The sequence below is a fragment of the Antedon mediterranea genome, chromosome 10, assembly GCF_964355755.1.
Source record: "Antedon mediterranea chromosome 10, ecAntMedi1.1, whole genome shotgun sequence".
NCBI classification, from domain to species: Eukaryota; Metazoa; Echinodermata; class Crinoidea; order Comatulida; family Antedonidae; genus Antedon; species Antedon mediterranea.
In genome coordinates this window covers 4,358,876-4,375,762 of record NC_092679.1, presented here as the reverse complement: position 1 = coordinate 4,375,762, position 16,887 = coordinate 4,358,876, and the positions used below count along the sequence as shown (strand labels likewise).

The 16,887-nt window shown below is 32.0% G+C and overlaps 1 protein-coding gene across 5 annotated transcripts in view; it reads right to left on the bottom strand.

The window, feature by feature from the left end:
* The window catches only part of LOC140061165 (uncharacterized), a 40,767-nt gene that overhangs the window by 7,577 nt on the left and 16,303 nt on the right, over nucleotides 1–16,887 (bottom strand). For 2 of the 5 annotated variants that reach the window (XM_072107644.1, XM_072107643.1), the window contains exons 2-7: nucleotides 9,970–10,138; nucleotides 8,392–8,563; nucleotides 3,736–3,826; nucleotides 1,601–1,713; nucleotides 728–1,122; nucleotides 195–302 (exon numbers count right to left, since the gene is read on the bottom strand). In XM_072107644.1, the coding sequence (XP_071963745.1) occupies nucleotides 195–302; nucleotides 728–1,122; nucleotides 1,601–1,713; nucleotides 3,736–3,826; nucleotides 8,392–8,563; nucleotides 9,970–10,138 (1,048 nt within the window). Of the gene's footprint in view, nucleotides 1–194; nucleotides 303–727; nucleotides 1,123–1,600; nucleotides 1,714–3,735; nucleotides 3,827–8,391; nucleotides 8,564–9,969; nucleotides 10,139–12,163; nucleotides 13,560–15,346; nucleotides 15,499–16,887 lie in introns of those variants that run through there. The other 3 variants (XM_072107642.1, XM_072107640.1, XM_072107639.1) reach the window with 3 other exon arrangements.

The window sequence follows — 16,887 nt, the reverse complement described above, 5'->3', positions numbered from 1 at the left end:
AAGTGCAGATGGATTAGTGGTCGACCTAAGAGATCTTTTGGAAACTGAAGATCTACGTATAATTAAATTAGAAATATATGATTGGGATTTGTCGTGAAGAGATTTATATGTAAATACATGACATAGTTAAGTCATCGCAAATCAAAAGGTCAAATGGACCTACAATAATAAGCTACTACTAATCAGTTACTTACGTCTTGCTGTTGCCGTCGAAGTGCAAGTTTAGCTTGTAAATCTGACATCATATTGCCTATACCGCCCCCACCTGCTGGCTTTTTTGGTGGCTCATTTGCAGCTGCCTCCTACAACAAAATTATGATAACAGATAACCAATTGGATAGAATAATACTAATAATACAGTAATACGATTTAGTTAATATAAATTCAAACAATTATATATTTATAATATAATTATACTATTAAAATATTAGCCAACATGAGCTATTTGAGGAATTCCAATTTATGTAATCATTATGTGTCATTCAAAAATTATTTTTCTAGATAATCACATTATTTTCATACTATTGAGTTTGATGGTGGACTTGACAAAAACTATATTGAATTTGCATGGATGACGTGTTATGAAAAGTGAGCTTTTAACCCAGGGTGGATTTATACTAGGATTGATTTGATAACTTTAACTTGGTGGTTCTTATGCAATTATGGTAAAAATGTGTCATCATTTCACTTTTTCCATGAATAAATTAAATTAAAACAAAACACCTACTGCTTTTTTGAGCTTTGCACTGGCAATTTGTTCCATCAAAGACATTCCACCTCCTCCAGAAGCAGCTGGTGGTGGTCCTGGTGGAGGAGGGGGTGCACCGCCTGGTGGGGGTGGAGCACCAGGTGGTGGAGGGGCAGCTGGAGGACCACCGACTGGCGGTGGTGGCGGTGGTGGAGGAGCACCACTAGGTGATGGAGCAGGAGGTGCAGCAGGAGGGGCTGTTGGGGGTGCTCCTAGGGGTAATCCTGTTGGTACAGTTGGTACAGGTGGAGGGGCTGGTGGAGCAGGGGGTGCGGGTGGAGCTGGAGGTGCTGATGTTGGAGGAGCCGGCGGACCAGATGGAACCATTGTCACTGAACTTATTGAAACTGGAGCTGAATCTGGCTTACTTGGCGCTACATAATATAAAAGAAACAGAAAATAAAATTATTTCCTTTGCATTGAATTTCCATTTTTACATTTTTACGTGGACCAATAACATTTTTAAAATCCTAAATTGACATGCAATGGAATGATCAGGAGGTCCCTGGTCTAGTGATACAGGATTTCAGAGTTTAATGTGGTTTGGCTAAATATTGAATTACTCTTGTAATGCAACGTACTGCTGCATCTTTAGAGTCTTCCTCGTTAATAAGTGGTTGAGATTTGGGTATTAAGACCACCAAATCATGGATAACGTAATGTCGGAAAATGTTTCAGGAAGAGAGAGGGCTACGAAAAAAGCGTAATTCAAATTTGTCACCATACCTGACCAGTCTATGGAATGATCTCTCTACTAAACCTCTACTAACATTATTGGAAAATACTATATGATTTAATTTCTTAAAAGGACAAATACAAAAACTGAAAATGGAGAATATTAATCATAAGGACCTTTATTAGCAGTGTATCCGTTGACCACATGCTGGGGATCTGGTTCGCCTGAATTTCTCTGTGGGTTATACTGCCGTGCTTGTTGTTGTTGTTGTCTTTGTTGATCGTATTGCCTGTAAAAAAAAGAAGAAAATAATTGATAAAGTAAATTTATAATTTGGGGCTACGTACATTTTATAAAGTATAATACAAAACTAAAACCAGTCATATACTCTCTTTTCGAGTAACAAGATGATTGTAATCTATTTCAAATTTTTTTTAGGTGCATTGTCAATAAGATAATATGTCTATTAACAATACAAACATACGCATGTATACGTAAGAGAGCAGGATTTGGACCAGGTATCCTGTGATTGGTAGTCAACCACAAATCTACAAGTATGCTTCTCCAAAATTACAATAAGATTTTGACAATAAACAACTCATCTTATTAAAGTTTCCCTGGCACCATAAATCTAGCTATATTTACTAACAGTATATCTTAAACACCTTTAAAATCAATATATAAAAATTAATCATGGAGCGTTATCACGGTTTGTTTAAACAGCAGGATGGACTGTTAAGAACAACAAGAAAATTAGTAATAAATTAACTCAAATAAGGAACTGTAATTATTATTTAAATACATTTGTATATTTGAAGAAGGAAGTTTGTTAGGATTATGCCTTTCAATTCCTGTTTAACAATTGAATGCATTCTGTTCTCACGATGGAATGAGGAAATTTAAAACTTCATATAATATTTATGAATTAAGAATTATAAATATGTTTATATTCTACTTAACGAAAATGATGGTAAAACTACAAGTTCATTAATTATAGGGTTTCAATATTCTGAAACTCTAAATATGATCAAACAATTATTATGGACGTTTAATAAAGCTTGGCAACTATTACTATACTTTTAATTCTAAAAATTCCTTTTTTTTTCTAATTGGTGAAATTATGCGTGCCATTTTTTGCATAACTTAACATAAATTAATGGAAGTATTTAATATTGAAAAAATTGTTTTTGATATTTACAGTAAAAATTTTAATTAATTATTATTATTAATCATCAAATTCAAATATGAGTGAATAATTTTCAATATAGCTAAAATTTGATAAACTAATTATTACTATTATGATTATATTATGTTTTAATTAAATCGTTTTTATGTAAAAATGTAAATTTGACATTTTTACAATGCAGAATGAAAATTCAATTTTACAATAATAACGGCACAACTTCAATATAATTTATTCCTGATATCATTGTGGTAAACCCAAGCCAGATGTTTAAAAAAATATTATTATTATTCGCAAAAACTTATTCATGCAGTTCTAAATTCAGTACATTTGTACAAAATGTATACTGTGTTTCGTCGAGCTATAAGCAAAGGATTCATCGGAAAATTGAACTTCTCACATTGTAAAAATCAGAACATCATTACAAGACACAAACTACTTACTGTTCTTCTTCCATTCTTAACAAATGAGAGCACATGCGAACGATGGAATAACCTCACCCAACTTACAGCAATAGCTTCATTTTTTTATGAATCGTACGTCGTAAAATTGCGATGCTACGGCTACGAGTTACACAGTTGTCATAAATGAACATGAATCTCAAGAGACTGTCTGCTGCTTCGCGACTATAATATCACCCTCCATTAATCTCTGTATGTCATGTGACTACTATGTAATTAGCATAATATTTTAAATATTACAAATGTGTTCTAAGGCCTGAAGACACTAATACAAAAGCATGCCTTTTGCAATGTTTAAACCGCAGTTTTAAAATTTAAGTATAATTTTAAATATTTTGTAATTTTTTAATATTTACAGTAAAATGTCATTTTATTGTTTTCTATAAATGTTTTAAAGATTTTGAATGTATAATTTTTAGAACATTTTATTGTAGACATTTTTAAACAAATTACACATTTATTTCATATTTAATAATTATTATTGTTGGTTTTTTTTAAAGAGTGTGTAATGTGTTTTATGAATGCATAATATCAATAGTTTAAAAATCATGGCATAAACAATTACACAGTGGAGAAAAATATGAAATTATTTCCTTTTTTGAAAAATGGTAAGGTCAAGATATTAACATGTTTGTTCTCTTTCTGATTTGGGTAAAAAATCTCTTACCTTGACATGTCATTGGCTACTGGTCCGTTCTGTCTCTGTGGTTGTGGTTGACTGGGAGGCGGAACTGGTGCATGGGCAGGTGGCGGACGAGCTAAAAACAAAACAAAAATCAGGTAATGACCAGAACCAGATAACCACTGAAAGTGACCATACAATATGTCCATATACAAGACTTTGAAACCACAAAATGGATTACAATAATTCCTTCAGAATAAATGTCTAATCTAATGTCATTTAACAATAAAGATTATATGTCTACCGATAAATTGATGAAAGAAAATTTGAAATTATGAACAATTATGATAACATAAATAAACGATCTCCTAAAATATCTATACCTATGAAACAATAATGTAATATATACTGCATTTGATTTTGGTAAATGGCTATTTAAACGATTTACCAAACTTTAATAAAGACAGAAAAACAGCAATATGAAATAACTACCAAATCTTTGGGGGAAGCTATACTAAATGTTCCATAGCATTTGGCGACACAAATTTGTCAATATGATTACCAACTAGTTCAAGTTACTGTAATTTACTGTGGGTTATTTTGGAAAGAATGTATAGCAACAGGTTTCTATAAAACGGAAAGCAAGAAGTAAGATATTGACCTCATAGCCGCCAATTTTAGAAAATATATATCGATGTACCAAAAGATTGCCAACAATTTTAAATACAAACTGCTTTTTTGAGTGGTGCTTCCTAGCAACCAATTAAAACAAATATTATAGACAAAGATCTAGTTGGTCTTCAGAATTAGTTGGTTGTATGATCATTCTAACATCACCACATGATACAGTAAACTCTCCAATATCGGACACCTTTGGGCTGGCGAAATTTGTCTGGTTTTCTGAAAAGTCTGGTATTTGGAATGTGTTTTTAAATGGTAAAAATGAATTTGGGACATTTCGGACCTCAAGAAAGGTCTAGTTTTGGGAGAGTTTCCGGTTTTGAGAGAGTCCAGTATTGGGAGAGTTGACTATAGACATTTATTCTGACAGAATTGATGACTAGACAAAATATACAGTACAGCCGTGTTCACTCAGAAATGTTTAATAAATAAATAACAACATCTTTTATTCATTATTTTACTATACAATTTGTGAATAACAACATTTTTTCCTGCCTCAAAGACTAATATCTTTAATATTTTATAAATTCTGAGACATTGCAATTTTATAGCCGTTTTATTTCATGTCAACTTGTCAAAACTATGTACATCATTTAAAAAATAAATAAGTAATTTCACATTTGCAATTTAATATTAAAATTGTTGACAAAGCTATTAAATATTTCAATCTAAACTTCAGATTTAGTATAAATTTTGTCAGATAATTGTGATCTGTAACAATAACATCAACATCCTTAAGCTCTGTCTACACTATCAAACTTTATGTGACAAAAAATGTGATGTGCCCATACAGTATATGGACATGATGATGTAATATCACTACTATATTTGGGCATATCACCACTATTATTTGGGCATATCACTACTATATTTGGGCATATCACTACTATATTTGGGCATATCACTACTATATTTGGGCATATCACTACTATATTTGGGCATATCACTACTATATTTGGGCATATCACTACTATATTTGGGCATATCACTACTATATTTGGGCACATCAAATTAGTTCGATAGTGTAGACAGAGCTTAAGAGGAGAAAAACAAAAAAACATCAGAATAAGTGGTACTGTTTGTGGTTTTATCTATCATCAAATTGTGTGTCTTTTACTACTCAGCATTCTTTATTCGTCAACACATTCAACTGAGATAACACATCAACTTGACTAATTAGGAAAATAATGCATTTTAAGTCTGTACTATTTAAATCAGTTCACCTACTAGATCTGTATGTGAAAAATTAAAACATTCTTAAATTACAAATGTTTTATGGCTACAAATTTGAATACAGAAGAAAGGATCATAGTGAAAAAAGGACACTTTGTGTACAAATTGTGAGCACTCCAGTATAAATAAAATGACATACAGTCAGCTTGATTTAAATTCCCACAAATGTAGAGAAGCAAAATAAATTAATGGTTAATAAGAATAGTAAACCACAGTAATTTAAGATGTTAAGACTATTTTTAGAGAATGGCCAAAGGCCTTTCTATATATGGACATTACCAGAAGACTATAAATACTACGGCCTGTGTATGTAAATAAACCTACCCTATTCTTACTGTAGTAATTATTACAGTACTGTATATTGCTATGTTCACATGCACTAGAGTTTTAAGCGTGTATAGAGCAGTGTTAAGCTGATCAAAATTATCCTAGTTATAACAGACGCAAGTGACGCATATGATCCATTTACCGTCGTAATTCTGATGTACCTCTGATAGGTATAACTATACCAACTTCACTTAACTACTAACTTCTATACTTTAACTAAACAAATTAATAAACTAAACTAATTTAACTAAAACTCATTTAAATAAACCAACCTAATCAACTAACTATAACTAAGTATTCTAACCTAACTAAAACCACTTTACTGAACTTTGATTTAAACTTTAAACTAACCAACTAAACTAACTAAAACTAAATAACTAAACTATAAACTGTAAACTGACTTAAACTGATCTAAAAACGTAAACAAAGTATGAAAGCAATACTAAACTGTATTCTTAACTAAATTTATTTTACGTTTTAACTTGGTTTAATTATTAAAATGTAGTCCTGCTGCTAACTCTACGACTTACCTAATGATATACAATAGTTAGTCCGCCTCATCTTAAATCCAAAATGTTAGAAAGTGAATTATGATACAATGTCAGTGTTGGCATTTACTGCACAAACTGCCATATACTCTATCGGTCTAGATCCCAAACAGCCTGCTTATGACAAGAATTCACTTAGATATATTGGTAGCATTACATCATAGCCACAGAGATTGCTGTGCTGGGGTCAAATTTATGTGAGGTCGTGAAGATGAGTGATGATGACGATGATGGTCATGTGATGTATTCTGAGAAGTATGAATGCATGGCTGAAAGTTTGGCATATCATTGCTAGAGGTGGAAACTTAAATAGATTCAGCAACTATGAAATTGACTGCCAACTCATTGGTAGATTCCCTCCTGTGCTAACTATTTATTCGTTGCACATAATTGCGCCCCGTAGTTAAATCTCAGCAAAGTGATGGTTAAAATGTAACCTAATTTAAAACTAAATATTATAAGATACAGCAAACTACTGTGTAAATCTTCATATTTAAATTGCCAATAAATCGTATTCAATATCCTACTAGTAGTCCCTATATCTTTCGTTCACACCAACTGACTACACAACTGTAAAGCCAGAAAATGGGCACACTCATAAACATGTGCTCATGCTCAGAATGACTGTTTTACACAACACGTACAACAAGCCAAGTGACTTTTTTTTTATCAAGACTACTGAAATTAATTTTTACTCAAATAGTAAAAACTAATAGTTACTAAATCATCATCATGAATGCCAAATGTCTTGCGAAATAGCGCACTTAACAAGACTTCTCCAATCAGAGCGATTATTGGCCAGAGTGTGTATAGACTATAAAACCTAACAAAAAGTATTCTATTCTACTTTATTTGGTAAAGTACAGTGTACTTTTTTGGTTTCTGAGGGACTAAATATAAAAAATAGAATGATTTATAGAATAATGTAAACATGAAGAAAACAGTCTTGATTATCCAATTATAATCTCTTCATTCTTAATTTCAACATCTATTTAAGTTGCTAGAGGTCAATGAACTTTGGACTTTGACCAATCATGTAAAACAAAGGAGAACATGTTTGAAATATTTCAAAGTTTTTGCTGGCATATTTTTGTGGTATCATTGCGTATTTCAGAGTATATACCTTAGAGGTATGATTAATAATAGCAATGCCAGGCTTCTAAGGTATGTTGTAACTGAGAATTAATAAATATAACTTGGCATTGAAATAAACACAGAGAAATAGTAGTGTGAATGTCGGTTTATTGTGTGGAAAGCTAAAAGAACTATTTTTTAAAGAATATATTGAATTGAACTCCTGTATCATGTGATTGAATTGCAAAACAAAAAATAGGGACAGTTTAACGTATCTTAATGAAAACATGTGGAGCATTAAAAAACAAACGCAATTCAGGTAAAAGATGGAGAAAAGTACATAGCGTAGTACAAACATATATGTCAGTAGATACTTTATTGGGACGAGGAAATACTTGAATATCGGTTTTATGTGTATCAAATTAAAATACCTATACCGTATTTCATGAATTCTCCTAAAAATTCAATTTTCAAATTTGAACTGCTGTATTATGCGATTGAATTACAGATAAAAAAAAGAAACCCCTTATCCACAGAACACCCATATTCAAGGGACAGTTTACTGTGAAATGTTATTATTATTTTATTTACTGTATTCTTTCTTTTGACTGGATTGCATTTTCAGTAACGCAGTACTGCTTTCCAAAATGGTCCAGTTAAGTTTAAAAGTAAAAAAACATATAAAAATACAGAAAGGTAAAAAAATGATGATGCATTTTTAAATGATGGGAAGCAATATGGAAAACCCAAACTCAGTGGACCCAAAGATTTCCTCTTAATATGGGTTATAATCTAAATTAATATTAGATTGTGTAAAACCAATTAGGATTGAACTCACCTGATACATTTAGCATATCTAATGAGGTCTTCATAGCTTTGGCAAAACTGTCCGCATCTTCTGCGCTTTGGAAATTAAGTCCGTAAACTTGTCGGCTATCGCGCCACTGATGGAAGATAGGTGTGGCTTGGTTGTACTTAAGGCCTTTGACAATTGCACAGTTAATCACAACCTGAAACAATAAGCAGATGATGTAATAATGACAATATTAATGTTTATTTTTTATTAACTTTCGTGAAAACATGTGAAGCAAGGTAAACAGCAATGTAATAAATGCAACGTAACTTTTACCCCTTTCACACCAAAAGCAAAACTCCGGAGACACCCCGGAGTTGACGTCCCGCTGTTTGGTGTGAAAGGTAAAATCAAGCAACTCCGGAGTTTAAAACTGCGGGGTTGAACAGCTGAACATTCTCCGGAGAGCGAACTGCGGGGACACCCCGGTGTTTTGGTGTGAAAGGTACCAACATCAAACTCCGGAGTGTTTCGGGTCAAAAGGTCATCCTCACACGATCACTCATTGCTTTAGTTTTATTTCAAAATACTTTAAATATTTGTACAACATATATAGCAGGTTAAAAAATAATAAGTAGTATCAATAAAACATTATATTACTTCTGAGACTTTTGAAAGTAATTATTGAATTAAACATATTATTAATTAAAATGATCCTAATGATCGTCGCTATGTAAACAAACAAAATAGAGGGCGACATTTACAATTTTATTTTATAAACCCCGGAGTTGCTAGGTTGGTGTGAAAGGGGTATCTCCGGAGTTTCTCGACGTTTTGAATGGTCATAAACCCCGGGGTGTCTCCGGAGACACTCCGGAGTTTTGGTGTGAAAGGGGTATTTGATAGACAGTAAAGACGGAGAAAATATATAGTACAAAGATTTTATTATTGGTGGTTAACGTGCTTGCCTTCCAATCCCAAGGTCCAGTGTTCAATCCTGATCTAGGGCCCGGTTTGTAACTCACAATTATTTTAACTCTTCTCCCTAAGCCGCAAATGAGACTTAAATAGTTTATCTATCCTGTAATTGGCGACTTACAGTACTTGCTGTTGGATGCGTATAAAATAAAAATAAATAAATAAATAACAAATAAATATCTATACTTTGTTTATTTCCACTCATCTACAAGGAAATAGTTTATTTTGTTTAAGAATACTGTATAACATAATCTTGAATACTTTGAGCTATCAAATTTGAATTTCTGGTTTCCTTTATAGAAATCAAAGGAAACCTCTTGAATATTATAACACATGATGTTGAGTAGGAACAACAAATAAACAATTTTTTTTTCTTAAACTCTACACTTTATCAGTTTGAAAATAAATGTGATTTGCCCAAATATAGTAGCGATATTTCCGTTTATTATGCGATGTATGGATTATTTATAATTATTTGGACCATGTATAAATTATTCTACTGCAGTAATGCATGATTTTAGTTTAGTTTTCTAAAAAATGTCATAAGTTGGTTCAAAATGTAGTTACAGTAACTGAAGTAGAATAATTCTGACATGATTCCTGAATTTGCATATCTTTATTATATAGAAGATGATAGGTACTTACTGAAGAATCCGACATCAATCTTCCAACCACCCTGAATGAATGATTTGTCTGGTGGTGGTAGATTAGTACTCTGGCCATCCCTTGAACTCCTCCGGAGGGCTGCCATTTCTTTTTGCCATCATCGTACACCATCACCGATGCATGGCACTGACATATTGATTTCTCTGCACTGTAAGATAATAAAAAGTATGATTATAGTGGAGTTGTAGCTTTGTGGTTAACAGGATAAAGCGTGGTTCTCACTAGCGACGCAAAGCAACAAAGTATTGATGTAAATTGCTGTATTGCATAATCACAAGTGGGAAGTAACGATGCAAGCAACAGTGCTGCAAACACCACAGGTTTGATTTCACACAGACAGAGTTAAACACAATTATTGGAATGGCATTTATCTGAAGTTGCGTAGATTGTGTTAGTTTGTGTCGCTGGTGAGAACCAAGCTTTAGGTTCAAGTCATGACATGCTGAAATTTAAAATTTTAAAATGTTATGTTCACATATGTGCATGAAAATAGAATTCTGGTTTAAGGTGATCCAAATCACAAGTTCCAACTGACGCAAGTTATCAACGAACTCTCTAGTCCTGTACCCCTGTGTTGTTAATTAACTAAAAAACAAACTGTCTTTACCATTTAAGTCAGAAGATTTATAAACTATTGTTTAAATGTACTAGACAAAATAAAAGCTAAAGATTTTTAATCCAGTAGCTTCAATAACAATTGTTCATTTAATGCTAAAAATATTAATATTTAAAAAAATGATTTGACAGTATGCAGAAGTACGCATAAATCTTTACACAGAAGCTTGCCATCAATCTTCAGAAAAAAAAAACCTTTGTCATGCTAATATCAATATTCATAAAGAAACCCTTCTAACAAAGAAATACATATCATTATTATTACTTCAGTTTATTTATCAAAAGGAGTGGTTTCGAAAACAAATGGGAACAAAAGTAATATATTACTATACAGTTTCCATTCTTATTATTCAGATCAATCTTTGAGGAAACTCAAAGGAAATTATGAAATTATTATTTCAACATAAATTAAAATAATAATGTCCCTAAAAAGTGAGTATTTGGACTACATCCGTCAAAGCGGATGGTAGTTTCTTAAGCAAAAGGTAGTCCATCAGCAGGTCCAAGCAGGATTTTTATTTCTTCTATAAAACATTAATGTGCATTTTCGATCACCAAGTGGCAATTAAAACATCAAACCACAATGAATTAATATCTATCAGCAGTTTTCAGAAAACCGTGGGCTGTCCGGTTTTCTGTAATTAAATTAAGGAAGGGGCTTCTAGGGATTTGCAAGAACAATAAAAAAAAAACCCAGCTTGTTTAGGCGTGAAAAACTTCACCATGTTGTGGGCCTACTAAAATATATAATGGTGTACCATGATTTTGATAAGTACAGTAAGGAAGATGCGTTGATATCCCTGGTTTAAATGCCAATGATGGAGCTGGCTCATTTGATTACCATGGTAATTTGTCCAGTATATGAGCATTTTTTTCTTTTTAATATGTATTGTAAACTGTATGTATGTTTATTCATGGTCATTACCTGTATATTGGAAATAAACCAGTACAGTACATTTGCTTTACCATTTATAAGACAAAGTGCTCATGTAGATATAAATAATTCATATGATCATTTAGTAGGCACATAATGGCAATGAAATTATTAAAATTTACTTTACAATCACTAATATATTAATATATAATCATAATGAATCTATAGCAAGTCAACACCAGTGTTATTGAATATAATGTAATATTTTATTAAATTCTGATATTTGGCATCAAGAGAACTCTGTGTTTGTTTAAATCCTCATTTTAGTATTAAAAAAAATATAAACAATATTTAAAAATGTCCTTTCTTATCACATAACAATAAAAAAATCATCAAAAAACTAAAAAAATCACAAAAACATCAATATCATATATGGGTAAATCAATGACAGTATAGTATGTAAAACAAATGATATAAATAAATTAAAACAACTGGAAAAGACTGGCCTCGTAGTGAATCTACACAATAAAGTTTACTTAAATTAATATTAATATCTGCAATATGCTTTATAATCTGCTAGGTCACAATCAAATTCATATTTCACCTTGAATACAATATTTCCCTAGAGTAATCACACAACTATGTAGGCCAGTATCTGTACATGACACTGTAGAAATACACTACCTTGGATTATACGAGCCTGCTGTGTCACCCTCCCCCTCATTTTCTTCATTTTCTAGCCTAGTATCATCCAAATCCATGTCAGGCTGCTGCATACTCTCTGCATCTAATTCACTCATAATTGGTATACTTTGTGGATCTGTTACATCTGCTGGTGGGTAAAACTGGTTTGACGAAGCTGATAGATCAACTGCATTAATAATATCACCACCTCTTTTATTAACTTCCTGATCTAACCACACATTAATTACTTGTCCATCTGACAGTCTTTTTCCCGATGTTTCCTCAATATGATCCGGACTTTGTTTCCATGGCTCACCTATTACTTCCTGGTGTGTGACATTTGTTACCCTGGCAACTTCTCCAGCAGGATTTTGTCTACTATAGTGATGATAATTATTATGAATATCAGGTGAATAATTTGCATATTGTGGCGCAGCATTAATATCTTGGTATATATCATCTTGAGAAGTGTAAACGTTGCTACATGGATTATTTATTGGTTCCGTATGGGAGTAAAATTCCGGGTTTGCATTGTATAATTGCGACTGTTGATGTACAGCTTGGCTATCATTAAATGGATCTTCAGTATCACAGTCAACGTTTTTCCAATTCGTTTCAACTGATTGTTGTGCACCAAAAGCATAATTTCCATGTGCAACTGTCGGTAATTCTGAACAATAACTATCTTGATTATCGGTATTACTACCGATGTTGTCGTCCGTCGCATCCGGTATAATTTCAACGTCGTCCATATCTGTAGAAGAGTACCTTTTCAGAACATTTCGATCTTTATTTTCCGGAGATTGCAGCTTAACTTGTAGAAAAGACATCTTGTAAATGTACTAACAAACGATTCAGCATCGACTGCACAGCACAAGTTGAAATATTTACCTGCGGTTCAACCAATCTAGGGGTCACAACATCGTTGCCATATTAGTTCTTATGTCATCATAGATCCTGTCTCGTAATTTAATAATTACTGGCACACACTTCGCCTCAAGATAAGTGACGTCACCTGTTTTTCTATCAGCTGTTCCCACTCCCTCTATGTCCCGAAACGTCATCTTCAGCTGTTGATTTGTATAATTCAGAAATTGAAGACAACAGTGATACTAACATTGTCAGGGGGATGTCGGGGGTGATTATGAGTATCGATAGAAAATAATTTTATTAAATACATGTGAATCAATAGTATCGGGATATGTCAGAAGTGATTATCGCAGATGGTAACAAGGAGTTTTATCAAATTCGAAGAATGTTAGACTTTATTCTTAAAACATGCCAAAACCCCAGTGTGCTTCTAAATAAAGACCACTATTCTGTTATTTTGTGGTCCTTTAAATAATAATGTAAAGAGGTTTTCATTTACCAATGAGCTTGCGCTTCTCCGGGCCACTAAAAAGTGAGCACTAAATGTAGAAGAGGGTAGATACGAATTTGAAGGTTAACTTGGTTTTATTATAATTTTGATACATTTTTTAACATTATTTTTAAATTACAATTTTCTTATTGTCAAATCTGTCAAATCTTAAATGTAACTAATAGGTGATATCTTATACACATTGGCTCATTTAATTAATTGAAGGGAATGTCATATGGAGCATATCAAATATCAATTTTTAGGTATGATGTCATCGCTAACAGCTGAAAAATTCTATGGATGACTGGTAGACTTCTTAATTAATCAAAATATATCATGACATATGTAACATTTATAATATCATAGCATGTACAATATTATAAAATTTACAAAAGCGTCTCACAACTTCATATATCATGATGGAGAAATAATAATAGTAACGAGATGAAATCAAATTTATACTACACAATAGTACAGTATTTTTTCATTTCATTTTAAATATTTATGTTTTCTTATTGTACAGTGATACAGTATATTATTTTATAAAACAATTTTTACCAAAAAATTTTTACAAAAAAATGAATTTACTTTTGGACAAGGTGTTGCTAGTGGTATATCCAGGAACAGAGCATAACAATTGTAAAATGAATTGTGTTGAACTTATCATAGTGTTCCATTGTTTGTTTGTATAAATAAACAAATTTAGAGGTGGCCTAACCAGCTACCCCTACTGTAATTCTCTTCCCTTGATATGACATCATCATGTCTATATTTGGGCACATCACATTTGGTCACATAAAGATTTATAGTGCAGACTTTATAGTATGAAGAAATATCCAAACAAAATAATTCTCATTTCTTTATATTAAGCAGTACTTTTCAAACATACTGTTACAGTAGTACAAAGGCAGTAAAGACAAACAAAAGAAAAGACTATGAATCTATGAATAAATAATACAAGCCTAGAGCAGCAGAAGTAGCAGACTGGAATAGTTCCCTAGTGAACTAATTAACATCTAATGTGTTAATATTACTAATCAATGACAAATGCTGAGCAAATGAGTCACGCTTTTTAGTTTAATACGATCTTGTAAATGCCATGAAAAACTAATTTATCCAAGGCATATTCATTAGGTTTCCAAAGTCAAATTACTGGTTAAAAAAATGTGGTACAATCAATCCTCTCCTCTCTCAATACAGGACTCTCTGAAAATAGGAAATACTTCCAATACCAGACTTTTCTAGAAGCCCAAACAGTCCCAAATTCATTTTTAGCATTAAAAACACATTCCAAATACCAGACTTTCCAGAAAAACAGACCGTATTTGGTTAGCCCAAAGGTGTTCGGGATTGACAGTCTACAATGCTTTTGGTTATCAAAATTATTTTAAGAGACGTTTGCTGGACATGGGAGTTTGTCCGCTGGACATGGGGGTTTGTCCGCTGGACATGGGGGTTTGTCCGCCTAGTTTCGGTTCTAATGAAGTACAGTAAATGCACAAAACTGATCACACAAGAACTTACTAAATATAAGGACATAAAAAAATGGTAGTAGCCAAATTTCTGTAAATTTTTACAGTTTTTCTTTAATTGGCAATTAACGAATGTGAGATAAAAACATCATTTTGATTAAATCAAAAATACAATTATTTTTTATTTTTTTAATTTTATTTCATCTTCATCCAACAGCGACCAAAGTCGCCCATAACAGGATTGAATCAATAAATACAATTTATATAGATAATTAATTAAACAACACAATTAGCTAAAATTAAAGGTAAATCAATACCATAGCAAATTATCATTATATTCTAAAAACTCACATGTCTTGACAAAAACATTGTTCTGGTACCGATTCACATCCATCATCAGTTGACATTATATTTAAGGAAACGTTATCATCCATAGCAGTATGCATCATCCAAGCCGATCCGAGAGACGAACAATTGAAAAATAGTACTGTATAAATTATACAGTACCCAGACAGAAAATTGTACAGTAATCCTATGTATGATTATACTTTTTTCTAGGCCAATTATTATAAGTTTTATTGCTCTAAATCACATATTCTTTACAGTGTAATGAAACCAGCATAATAATGTTACTTGCCGGCTCGGTTCAACTTGGTTGATTTCCGTTTCTGTTCATGCATGAACGCTTTTTTAGCATAATTATCATTTGCATTCCTAAGTGTTTTGTTTCATTTAATGAACGTGATTTTTTTTAAATTTAAAATTTAACGTAAATTATTATCATATATAAAATTATAATTAAAACAATTGAAAGTATTTACACAAAAAAAAAATTAATAAACAGGTATAAAAATAGTAATACCGGTAATCAATTATTAATTAATTAAAGTTTACTGAAAATTGGATGCAATATTTTTGGATAAATTAAAAGGGGGAATACATATAATTTCAAAGCTGGGGTTATAATATATTAACCCGAAAAAGTGATAGAATAAAAGCATAAAAATAATGTGGTGAAAAAACATATCGTTATAATCACCGTATGTACTGCATAACATACTATACTGAAACACTATTTTTATCAACTATAGAGGGCTCACTTGCAAAATCAATAATTCTCTGAAAAGCGTAGTTGATCGATTGCCTGTCCCAATTAAAAGTATAGACCTGTCAATAACCACAGTAATCACCCCTTCTATGGTATCCAATTATCACAATAATTAAGGTAATTAGCCAAAATTCATATAAAGTGTAAATAAAGTAAGTTAACCAATGGTATAATCTTTATCGTGCATCAAACTGAGTTATGATAAGCAAATTGTGATGCCCTTTTGGTTTGTGTTACTGGATGTACTATGATGACCATTGAAAAACTGATTTGTGGACTATGATATATTTTAGTAACTTGTTTGGTTTGTGTTACTGTATGTACTATGATGACCATTGAAAGACTAATTTGTGGACTATGATATATTTTAGTAACTTGTTTGGTTTGTGTTACTGTATGTACTATAATGACCATTGAAAGACTGATTTGTGGACATGATATATTTTAGTAACTTGTTTGGTTTGTGTTACTGGATGTACTATGAGGGCCATTGAAAGACTAATTTGTGGACTATGATATATTTTAGTAACTTGTTTGGTTTGTGTTACTGGATGTACTACGAGGGCCATTAAAAGACTGATTTGTGGACTATGATATATTTTAGTAACTTGTTTGGTTTGTGTTACTGGATGTACTATGATGACCATTAAAAGACTGATTTGTGGACTATGATATATTTTAGTAACTTGTTTGGTTTGTGTTACTGGATGTACTATGATGGCCATTGAAAGACTGATTTGTGGACATGATATATTTTAGTAACTTGTTTTGTTTGTGTTACTGG